The sequence below is a fragment of the Aulonocara stuartgranti genome (assembly GCF_965226115.1).
Source record: "Aulonocara stuartgranti genome assembly, chromosome: 1".
NCBI classification, from domain to species: domain Eukaryota; kingdom Metazoa; phylum Chordata; class Actinopteri; order Cichliformes; family Cichlidae; genus Aulonocara; species Aulonocara stuartgranti.
This window is the reverse complement of record NC_138939.1, coordinates 5,768,758-5,781,110: the sequence shown is the minus strand read 5'-3', so window position 1 is coordinate 5,781,110 and position 12,353 is coordinate 5,768,758. Positions and strand designations below refer to the sequence as shown.

At 41.3% G+C, this 12,353-nt stretch overlaps 1 protein-coding gene across 3 annotated transcripts in view; it reads left to right on the top strand.

The window, feature by feature from the left end:
• Positions 1–6,330, top strand: part of adamts18 (ADAM metallopeptidase with thrombospondin type 1 motif, 18) — a 56,082-nt gene extending 49,752 nt beyond the window's left edge. For 2 of the 3 annotated variants that reach the window (XM_082520618.1, XM_082520620.1), the window contains 5 exons: positions 616–810; positions 2,616–2,686; positions 2,868–3,033; positions 4,425–4,623; positions 5,448–6,330. In XM_082520618.1, coding sequence (XP_082376744.1) covers positions 616–810; positions 2,616–2,686; positions 2,868–3,033; positions 4,425–4,623; positions 5,448–5,563 — 747 coding nt within the window. In that variant the 3' untranslated portion in view covers positions 5,564–6,330. The remainder of the gene's footprint in view (positions 1–615; positions 811–2,615; positions 2,687–2,867; positions 3,034–4,424; positions 4,624–5,447) is intronic. The other variant, XM_082520619.1, reaches the window with a different exon arrangement.
• Positions 6,331–12,353: the final 6,023 nt, after the last annotated feature.

Sequence of the window (12,353 nt, the reverse complement as noted above, 5' to 3'; positions counted from 1 at the left end):
GACAAGGCCAGCGTCCCTGAAAAGATCAATCGGAGCTTTTAGTGACAAGAGGACAACTGGGATGTGTGTAGTTGTGAGTGTAGATGCTCAGATGTGTGTGTCTGTTCTCTAATAAATTAATGCGGTGTGTTCAGATAATCTGCCCTGATGGCTGTGCTCCTCAGTCCCAGTGGGGCAGTTCGACTCTGCTGTCCATCTCTCTGCAGTTCACATGGAGTTTACAGAACCAATGTCTGCTGTTAGTGAGGACTTTGATGAGTTGGGGTCACATTCATCCCAGAGTTATTGGTTTATTGTGTTTAATGACAGGCCATAATGTGCTGCCATCAAACCAGTGACCTTCTGTTTGCTTATCCACCATGTGGTGAATTAGGAATGCATTAACAGTGTCTGTGCCAAGGATTTAACTGCTGTTAATATGGCCTAATGTTTAAATGTGATGGAAGCTGAAGGTTAAACCAATCATAAGACTATAAGTTACAGTGTATGTGCGTACAAGTAATCTGTGTATGGCCATTAAACCTTTGCTTAGTGAATCATTAATATCCCAAGGATCATCTGTAGTTTTGACTTTTGCTCCACAATGACTTTTACTTCCTACTTGTCCGTGTTCAGTGCTCCAAGACCTGCGGCCGTGGCCTGAGGAAGCGGACCGTGTTTTGCCGCAGCACCGATCCAGGGGCCAAAGCTGTGGTGGTGCCCGACAGCATGTGCAGACAGCACCACAGACCCAAAGCCCAAGAGACCTGCGTCCTGCGGCGTTGCCCTAAGAATGAGAGGCTTCAGTGGATCCCCACTCCTTGGGGAGAGGTAAGAAAAAAGGACTCATGAAACTCAAGAAAAATGGAAGTGAACTGAATTTTGAGTTCAGATCCGCAGTGAGGCATTTCTATTTGTGGGTCAGTTTGTTGCTTATTGGTGTGTCTGTCTCAGTACAGTGCGACAGATGAAAAAGTAGTGTCCTGAAACTATATAAAACATCAGGAATAAACATTCTTTTTTTTGATGTTGGACCCTCAGAATAAAGAATACAAAGCCCTCTTTCTAGCTTGCCCATTTTTCAAAAACACTTAACAATCATACAGGGAGAAATCTATCATAGAACAGAGAAAGCAGTTTCACAGCCAGCAGCCTCAATAGACCAGAATGAAATGCAACATGTTTCATCTGGAACTATCATTACTCCTCTGCTTCATTTCCCCGCACTGCGCTTGTTGAAAATAATACTGGCACAAACAAATTGAACTGGGAGTAGAGGAGGCAGGTTGGGGGAAATAAGTAACTCTATATATTTTACAAAACTGAACATCTAACTTTTTGTGACCTGTGGAAGATGCATTTCTGCAAAGAAACTACCAACAACCAAAATCAGGGAATTAAACTAACCGTAGTGTTTATAATTCATTTCATTTCACACATTATCAGTACATACTACCAATGCGCAAATTACAGTAGGTGACCTAATTAATATTTTACGATCTGCTGTGGTGAGCGCAGCTGAAAGATGATGTTTGAATATTGAGAGATGAAGAAAACAGTACAATAATTATCTACACCTGAAGCCCTTTTTTGCATTCTTTTTACAAATAGCAACGTTAACTTAATAATTGCAGTGAAAAAAACAAACATCTGTGAAAAATCTTGGCTGTGTTAGTGAGATACTCGAGCCTCTTGCACTTCACTCTGCTTCTCTGTGGCTGTGTGAGAGGGAGCTGCCTGGGTCCCGCTCACAGCCAAATAAGCTGAGAGTGAAAGAGAGAGAAAGTGAGTGAGCGCAGAAGGACAGAAGCAGTGTGACCACAAATGACAGCAAAACGAGTCTCATTTTTCAAAACCAAAAAACTTCAAGCTCCTCTTTTGTGCACATATTCTTCTCATCTAGCTCCAACCTCTTTTTCATCCTCCCTGTTGCTCTTCAAGCCTTCAGTGTACTGAACCTTGTAGGCCCTGAACCTTTTCTAGCCATTAACAGGGTGTCTGCCTGGCATGTTCAAATTGCCCACCGTAGCCTTAGGAAGTGCAGTTTTGGAAATGTATAACATGTATAGTCAGAAATGTTATAGATTGTTTCTGCTCGACTAAACTTTGCGTGATGTGACTTTTATTTGCCCCATTGAAAGTACTTAGTTGTTAGTAAATATTTGTTTTGCTATACACTTGGAGCCATGAGTGTGAATGATAGGTGGTTAATGGGGTCCCATGCTTCTGAAATGGATAATGATTAGCAGCGGTTGCTACTTTGTGACAGATCAAATGTGTTGGCTCACTCGATACTAATACTGAGAAGTTTCACCCAGGTGAATCTGTGGAAGTCAGTTCAGATAGGATTTTTTTTCTGCATTTGTGCCAAAGATGGTCATATTTTTACCTGTTGTAGCAGAAAGCCGGGCTGATAAAACACACAGGTGACACAAACTGTCTGCTCATCATATATAATGACTGAAAAATACACAGTAAAGCATATCAGGGTTTTCTTTTTTTTTTTTTTTTTGCTCCTTAACTACAACAGTAAATGAGCTTGCGGTGTCTGTAACTACAGGAACCATCCCATCACTTACAACCACTCACAGAGTTCATTTTCTAAAGCTGTCCCTCCTGCTTGCACTCTGTTTCAGTGCTCCAGGTCGTGTGGCTCAGGCATCCAGAAAAGAGAGCTTCACTGTGGGGAGAGAGACTCACAGGGAGGGTATGTGCCTTCAACTACACACTAAGACATCCCTCATACTTTAATAGATCTGCACAGATACTTGAGACCCCACTGTGCCATCTGTTTACTATCATCTGAGTCAGAATTTCAATGTTTTTCAAATGAGAAGCTCTGTAGGTATAGTCATTTTGAGCAGATAGCCTGTCCTCTCGTTGCACAGGTATGTGGCGTTTACTATACGGAGGTGCAGGAATATAGCCAAACCTTTGGTGGATCTTCAGCAAGGATGCAACCGAGGTCCATGCCCAGAGCTCCCTCGGGTGGTCCCTGGAAGAACGACCTCAAGCGTAGTGGTCTTAGGCTGGTACGCCTCTCCCTGGCAGCAGGTAGATTTTCTTGTGCTTTGGTTAAATGCTATCTACATCAAAAGATTTTACGGATACTTGTGTGTTCAAGCTGAAAATCTCACAGTTTGAAGATTTTCTACCTTATATGACACAGTATGATTACAGCTTTGATGTGTTAAAGTTACACTGCTAAAAATATAAAAAGGGACACTTCATATCCATTTGTTAAACATCGTGTCAAGAAATGTTATTTTATCTACCTTTAAAGTTTATTCAGACTGACCCATGTTGCACTACTGCCTCTATGGGTCAGCTCACATCAGCAACACATCCTGAGCCCTCGACTGTCACACAGAGTTGGTCTTAGGTCAGTTTTCACTTAAATCGGACTAAACACGGACTGCCATTGTCGGACTCTGATTGGTTATGTCATGAGGCATGTGATACTGATGTAAAAAGTGTAAGAACTGCTCAAAACCTGATTTCATTCTTTTTGAACTATTCTGTCACAGTACTTGTCACAGTAAAGATTTATAAGTTGCACACATTGTAAGTGACAGATGATTGACTAGAGCAGCCTTTTATTGTTAACAGTACCCAGCATGTTCAGTCCTTGCCATGCAAATCACTGATATCAAATGGAATGCTGCCTTGGCAGTAGGTATACTGAAATGGCTTAGTGGGCTTCAGATTGAACTTGCTTTAACTTGTGTCCACTCTAATATGAATGGGTTGGACACACCACTCTAGACTCGGGTGATATGTACACCAGCTCTAAAAATTGATTTATTTTCTATTTCACTGTCTCTGAATTGACATTTTTTCGCTTTTGTTTAAGAGACTCTCTTCAGTCTGAGTCTTTTGCATAAATCATCAATTGTTACTAATTGTCATAATACCACATTCAAGTGCCCCCCCCCCCCCCAAGAAAACTAAGTGGCAGACTATACAGTGTAGGTGATGTAAGTTTACAGATGTAGCAGAGGTCTTAGCCAGAAGTGGAACTGTGGATATGTGGGATAGGCCAAAAGATGTAGTCTTTTGGGGTACGGTTGTGTCGACTATGTGTTACATCATCTATTATGCAAAACGTCTTAAGGGCAACCTCTTATAGTGCAGGTCTTATTCTGCTTGATCTCAAGCTTGTGATCCTTGTATGATTCCACCAGAGAAGATATCTCTTGACACCTGCTGCAGGGCAGGTACATGGTGTTAGGGTTGTTTGTTTTCTTCATCTGTTCTTTGTCTCTGCGTAGAGTTTTCTTCCATTCTTTCCCCTCCCTCCCCTTATCCCTTTATTACAGCTGCTTTTCCTCTCTCAAACTTTTTCCCCTCTTATTTGTATGACTGTGCTTCCTCTTGTATCTCTTCTTCTCATTTGTTTCTTTTCTTTTTGGCTCACTGCCTCTTCTCTCCTGCCTTTGTCTCAGTGCTCTGTGTCCTGTGGCGGAGGAGTCCAGACTCGATCCATCCAATGTCTTCGACAAGGTCGCCCCGCAGCTGGCTGCCTGCCACACCAGAGGCCTGTCACTTCTAGGGCATGCAACACGCAGTTCTGCCCGGCTGCTCCCCCGGCTCCAGCACATCGCTCTAGCAGCCGGGTCACAGCTGCTGGACCAGCACTGAAAGGTATATTTCTCCGAGGGAGCAAAGAACAAATTTATTCAGCATCATTAAATGATGACCATATAATTACAGACATGGAGGAGATTTACTATTGAGATTTCATTCAAAGACTAGCAGCCCAAGAGTTTGCAAGAGTTAGCATCATACTGTATCAAAGTAATATGGCAAACCAATTAGTTAGCATGCCAACACACTAATGTGTAGCACACTTCAGTTTGTTAGTATTTTGCATGTTAAGGAGCTGAACCATTTCTCACCTTTTCGGTGGCGATGACTCAGAGAAGAGAGCATTTGGACTATTAATTGGAAGGTTGGTGGCGCAGTCCTCATTTCCTCCAGTTTAGGCGTTCTTGAGCAAAATAGTGAACTCCAAATTGCCCCTGATGCATCCATCAGAGTATGATTGTGTGCATGATAGTTAAAAAGTGCTTAAAGGCATAGAATTAAATGCTGTACGAACGAGTGTTTGTAAATGGCTTTCAATAACAAGCACTGTATAAGTATCAGTCCATTTATATTAGCAGGCCATCACACTAAAGTGTGTAACAGTTATTAACATCATTAAACACTAGCCTATACACAGCTTAAAACCAGCATGTTAGTATTGCCATTGGGAGCATATTAACATGCTGACATTAGCACTGTGTGTGTTGGTGTTCAACTAATTAGTCACTGAATGAACTGAAAAACAAAAAAGTTTAGCAATAATTTAGTCAAATGTTTTCTGGTTTGCTACTTTCTTTGCTTTGTTTATTCTCATATCTTCAAGTTAATGTTTATTCTTATAATATGTATAATAGCATTGCTTCTTTTTGTTTTCTCTTCAGAAGAACACTGTGTGGATCACTTCAGCTGGTGCCACTTGGTCCCTCAGCACGGCGTCTGTAACCACAAGTTCTATGGAGAGCAGTGCTGCAAGTCCTGCTCCAGCAAGAAGCCATAGAGCTCTGACACCTCTGAGTCCACAACGGCCAGCCTCGAACAAAAGTGCTGCTACGGAGACCATTCAGGGGCAAATACCCACTACACACAGGACTGTGCACAGCAATGTGTGTTTTCTTCCTGGAGTACTTGACTAATGCATTTTGTATAGAAGTGAAAGAGTACATACACAGACTTTGTTCAAGAAGGCAACGTGGCTGCTGATGCTCTTCTGCCAAAGTGGTGTCATCAGGTCAATGCTCACATTGAAACTGGAAAGACAGTGAAATCCAAACTGAAGACTTGTTGTAAAATATATGTATCTTGATATTTTGTGGAGTATTTTCCTCTTGAAACCCCTGAAACTAGAAAGCCATCAGGACAACAGGAAAGAACAATAGTGTGATTAGTTATATGTTGTGCATTTAAAGGCATCTGGTTTCGTATGTCTTTGTTTAAGTTATTATGGGTCCTAATATATGATTTTACATTTTGTGAGATTTACAGTGGATTTGGGACATGTTATTTTTGTGTTTTGTGCCAGTCACCCTTGCATTCACATGATTCAGTTTTATATGGGGCGTTAGTAATCAGGTGAACTGCACTTCTCCTTCACATGATGTCCACTTGTCCTGTTTACTACTCCTGAATCGCACCACGTCACATTCATGTCAGTGCTATTTAAACATCCGTATCTGTGTACCTAAAATATGTTATTCAACTGCGTTGTAAGTGGTTGTATTTTTTTTTAATCTCTGCTTTATCTTTATGGTAAATAACTTCACCATCTATCTGCTTTTCTTTTCTTCACTGCATTCTCTCTATCGATTACAGCCACAATGAGGTGAATAATGAGTAAGGCTGTCTGCAAGCCTGGGGGAGAGTAGAGGAGGGTGAAGAGGGAGAGAAGAGGATGATTGCTCGGTAAGCGTGGGTGCAGTCTAGATAGCAAGGGGTTTTGGTTATTGAGAGAGAGTAGTGTAGGTGTGTTCTTCACAGAAGTCTGGTCAAAATATAGAGACGTGGCAGGTTGAGCTTGAGATAAGAGATGATGCACTCGTGTTCATTTCTGTTTTGATTGGGGCACAAAACAACATAAAAACAACATATATGCAGTAGTTTGGTTGAAGGGAATTTTAATGGCTCAAACTCTAAAAGCAGACAGTAATGTAAAATAGACTGACTGATTTATTGGCAATCCAATATTAGCTACTGGCTGGTCTCTCAATATCTACATTTATAACAACCGATAAATACAATTTCTTAAAAGAGATCAAGGAAGAAAAGCAAAAACACCCTTGAACCAATATGAAATCAAGACGTAAACAAACCAATATCTATTTCTTTAAATAAAAGAATCTGCAAACATGATTGATCAATGTATAAATAGTCTACAAACTCACCTATTATGCTATTTGATTTACCCCCTTAAGAAAACGACTAATAATTTGAGACTTCAGGTAATACTGTATTTATAGATGTATATAAATATACAGTATAAAAACGAAATTGTAGTCAGGCTAAAATTTTCTTCGTACATAAAACTGTTGCCTGTAGTGACAAACCAATGAAAAAATGTGATGCATTTTAACTTCTTGTTTTTTTTTATATTTCCCCCACATCTTTACAATTCACTTTCTCTTCTCTGATCAGTCTAAAAAAAACTTGTTATTCTCACTTTGCATAAGACCACATAAAAGAATTAGCAAGGTTAGCAACTAACTGGTAAACACAGGAGACCAGTAGAGCAGTAAAAAGCAGCATATAATATTGTCATTTTAAAACCTGTCTTAATTTATATTTAGGCAACTTGAAGTTAATGGAACAAATATGCATGCAAAGTGAAAGTAAATCAATGTGTCTTTACCTTTGGAAAAAAAAAAAGGCTCTTAAAGTGCCTGACTATTAGCTAGTTGGTAATGGTGGCTGTCAATTTAAGTACAGAGTAAGCCATGTTCAGCTTATCAGAACCATGACTGCAAACAAAAACATTAAAGCAACCCTTTGATGTCATCACAAAAGAAAACTGTTTCCACACTAAATATGCTAATTTAATCATTTTTAGTTGTGAGAAAATTGATGAAGCAACTTTAACGATCGTGGCTCAAGAGTTGGGAGTTCGTCTTGTAATCGGAAGGTTGCCGGTTCGAGCCCTGGCTTGGACAGTCTCGGTCGTTGTGTCCTTGGGCAAGACACTTCACCCGTTGCCTACTGGTGGTGGTCAGAGGGCCCGGTGGCGCCAGTGTCCGGCAGCCTCGCCTCTGTCAGTGCGCCCCAGGGTGGCTGTGGCTACAATGTAGCTTGCCATCACCAGTGTGTCAATGTGTGTGTGAATGGGTGGATGACTGGATATGTAAAGCGCTTTGGGGTCCTTAGGGACTAGTAAGGTGCTATATAAATACAGGCCATTTACCATTTACCATTTAACGTTTGGCATTAGTGTTGTCTTGCATTCTATCCCCATGAGCACTGTGATTATTGCCCAGTTGGACACTTAATGCCCATTATTTGTCTGGCCACTCAGTGGGAATCTGCTTTCACTATTATTGGCCTCTTGGCAACTTCAGACATTTGATAACTTTTTGCCCCTCTCAAAACTTTCATAACTAGAAGCATGCTGAGATTTATGCTACTAAACAATGTTTTTATTACAGTGATTATGCCACCCTTTCTCGCTCTGCGGGGTCTGCGATTGCTCTTTAATCAAACCGTCTCCATGAATCATGAAGCCTGGAGTCCTCACATCGTCTTGGCTGCATGCTGTTTACTGGCATGCTGTGAGCCAGACACCACAAGCTGGGGCACATGCACATACACACAAATATGATGGCTAACATACACACAATTAACTTGTTCACTGAGCATCAGGCTGACTGTGAAGTGTGTGGGTGAGAGCATGCTTTTGGAATTTGGGCATGCATACCCTTGTTACATGGTTTCCCAGCTGCATGCCTGCATTTGCTGCTTGGATTCATGCATTTACAAGTGTGTGCCTGTGTCTTAAAGGGTGAGTGTTTGTACAATACATATGTATGTCCCTACAAGCCAGCCTGTGATGTCTACATCGCAGTGGGGCAGCAATTTTACCGCTGAGCTGATGTGAGAATTTCTATATCTCCATCCTGCTTTCAGTTCCAGATGGGACTCAATTTCCTCTGCCCATATTGGTTCATAATGACATATTTTGATTATCTTAGCATGGGGAGCCACATCAACCCTTGGCATTACTGCCGTGGAGAAATAAAGAGATTGCGACTCAAATAAAAATGCAGAAATGGAGGAGTAGCTCTTTATTTGGCATCCTCACTTGAATTTGGATTTGTTGGGTAATGTGCTTGCAACATCAAAACTTAAAAACTTCCCCAAAATATAAACAGATAATTCATCACTTTAATCAGACAAGTTTTTCTGATGCACTCAGAGCTTAAACAAGTTTAGTGTATGCTGGATAAAAAGTGTTTGCAGAGAATTATATGACAATATTCCTAAAAATGTTCTAATATCTATCTATAGATACCAGAAGTCAGTATTAATAAGTTTGATTAATCCCATCCTATAGGGGGTTGTTGACAATGATAATTTCAGGAATTGACAATGCTCACCTGCTACATCCTGTCAATCAATGCAATGGAACCAGATGTTGGCATTTTAGCCACGGAGGACAAGTGTGCAAATTTTACACCATAAAAATACGTTTTTATTTATAGTAAACTGATGACAGATTGACTAAAATTTGGCAGTAGCAGTAACATCTGTTAATGAATTTAATGATCTCAGAAATATTAAATCTGGTTAACTTAAACCTGATATGCTTCCATTAATGTGGCAGTTTGACTCTAAGGGTCATGGCAACTTTGTATACTCCAGCTCTATCAGGGAAGTTAAGAAGCACAAAACAGCAACAGCCAACCTGATGGGGATATCTATTACAGCCATCGGAATGACTACATTAAAGGGAAAACAGACAAACCTTAAAAATCCATTATTAGGCAAAAACTTTAATACCACATGATTTTGACATTAAGCTGTACTTTGAGTTTAATGTTTAGCATTTTAGTATTGTTGCCTAATGCTTATAAGGATGCTGATGCTAGCATTTTGGGAGCATATCTGTGCCTTGCTAGAGCCTCAGTGAGCCACTAGCATGGCTGTGGCCTTGTTTAAAATTCATCACATCTGTTTTCATGTCTCCTGAAACAACCCGCCGCTATGAGAAACCTTGTCCAAAGAAAAAGAAGTGTACCTTTTTTGGAACCTGGTACACAATGAGCACACTGCACGAAAGTAAATGCCTGCCTTGGTCTGTCAACTCCAAAATAGGCCTGTCTCTCTTAATACTTGAGCTACCCAGGCTGAGTGATGCAGGTATTTCTTTCCTGTTTCCTGTTTTCCAGTTGGCAAAGCACCAGTTGTTGTCGGTCCAGTTGTAAGTCAGGGTCGGCTGTTATTTTCAGCTTAGACATTTCTCCGCTAGCTAAGTGTCAGGCAGGCCGGCTAAGACCGTCGTTTGTGTGCACTTGGCAGGCAGTGAACCCTGATAGGACCTCTCACAACTGACAGTCAGTCTAATCACATCTTAACAAAGTTCCATCTAAGCCTGTGTATGAGTGTCTCTGTGTGTGTATGTGTGTGTGTGGACTGAGAGAAAGTGAGAGTGATCTCTCTTTCTTGCAGGGCTTACTCTGAGGGCAGGCTTCACAGCAAGTGAAAGCTGTCATATTTCAACTCCACCTCTCCCATCAGTACCTCTGTATCAGACAGAGTTCACGAAGCACGTGCCCACACATACAAAAAGATAGCAGACACACACTCTTACCCCTTTCTTCGTCCCACCATCCCCTCTATCTCTCCCACACACACACACACACACACACACACACACACACACACACACACACACACACACACACACACACACACACACGATGTGGCTGCCTGCACAGGGGAGCGCCTGGTATTTGCTGCAGGGTGATTGCAGGTGGATCATGGCATTGGCAGGGCTTTAGAGGTGTGCAGTTGCGTGGGAGTCGCAGTGTGGGGCTCATTCGTTGCTGCCAGGCGTCTCCTCTAACGTTAAGAGATCTGCGAGGAGCAGATCTAGGTGATTAAGAGCTCAAAAGACAACTGGCAGCTCAGCGTCAAGACAAGCCTTTGTGTCTCTGTCATGCTGGATGATTTAAGAATCGAGTAAAGACCTGTGTATATATGGCTCACGCATAACTAAACCTCCTCAGCTCTGGCGAACCCTCACCCCCGATCCTTGCCCATCACATGCTCCCAGCCTGTCTCTCATTAGCTTTTCTGCTATCCATCTCCATCTTTTTTTTAAAAACATTTTCTTCACCTCACCTTACCTTCCTCTTCCTCTCCCCCTTCGCTGTCTCACCTCTCACTTCTTTCATCTCATTACCTTTGCTTATGCTTTTGTAAACTCTGGAAAGTTTGTAGTGTTTGGCTTTTGAAGCGCCTAAATCACTTTATAATGCCGCATGCTGTGTGTTTTCTCTCTGCTGTGGGAATCTGTCACAGCTGTTGTATATGCATGTCTCAAAATTCATTTTTTAATTAAAAGATCAGGAATCTTCCGGGGTGTTTAAATTTGTGAGAAAGCAAAAAAACAAACAAAAAACCCCAGAAGTGTCCCTTGACCCCTCTCGACTGAGAATCATCGATTACGTGAGCGTTTTGTTTTAAAAACATTGCACCATCCCTGTTTGTCATACTGCAGCAGAGGCAGCACTTATTCCCCTTGGCTGCTCAAGCACCACTTTTACAAAATATAGTCCACCTGTTCATTTGCTGATTACATGAATGCACTGATTTGCTAAGCATATTTCGAGCATTTTTTTACTCATCCCCCTAAGCGCATAGAACCTTGAATGTGGACATTTTCTTATTTATTTATTTTTTGTTTGCTTTTTTGCTCATACCAGCTTATTCTCGCTCTTGATCTCTCTCTGGTGCATAAAGGTTTTCTGAGCGTCCCTGCTCAGATCCATTGAGTAAAAAGCTTTTACTTAACGTATTTTCTACTTGAGGCTATGAATATTATTGATCTGTGTGTTTGCTGCAACTCTCTCTCATCTATCTTCCTTTGAGCGGCCGGTTTCTCATCATTTTCCCCTGAAATGTAAGAATTGATTAGAATCCTTGGGGCCCTGTAGGCACCAGCTGCAGCCATGCCCACCTGCCTAACCTCGTGACCTTGAGCAAACAGCATCCAAGTGGCTGGAAATGGACTGAGCTCCTTTTATTGTATCTTTGTCCTTTTTCAGATTTATTCTTGTTGTGTTTTTGTGTGAATTTATAAAGATGGAGCTCTTCTACGTCATTCTGAAAGAAGCGCACATTTCTTCCGCTACCTCCTCTTCCCTGGAGACACACTGCTATACAGATTAAGTCATGTAGAGTACACCCACATGTACACAAGTATAGTATGTACACATGCTACACATTTTACTCTGTTTAATGAGCTGCTGGTGAAATCTATGCGCGCTACAACATCTCCTCAGTTCTTTGTCTGACCACCAGAGGGCAGTGCCCACTCAAAAATTCTGCATTCAGTCTTTGAGTCTCTTTGTCCCTCCACGTTAAATGCAAATTCCAAACTATATAAACAAAAACAACAACAACAGCAAAATAAATCACTTTCTCACACCTAGATGTTAGATGTATGCAAATGGTCTCCCCTTTATTTCCTTACACTAAACAAAAGCAATGACTTCTCTAACCTCCAAGTTACAAAGTTAAACTCGTCGCTACTATATGCACATTCCCAAACTTCATTTCGACAGGCGTCATTTCAATATTTG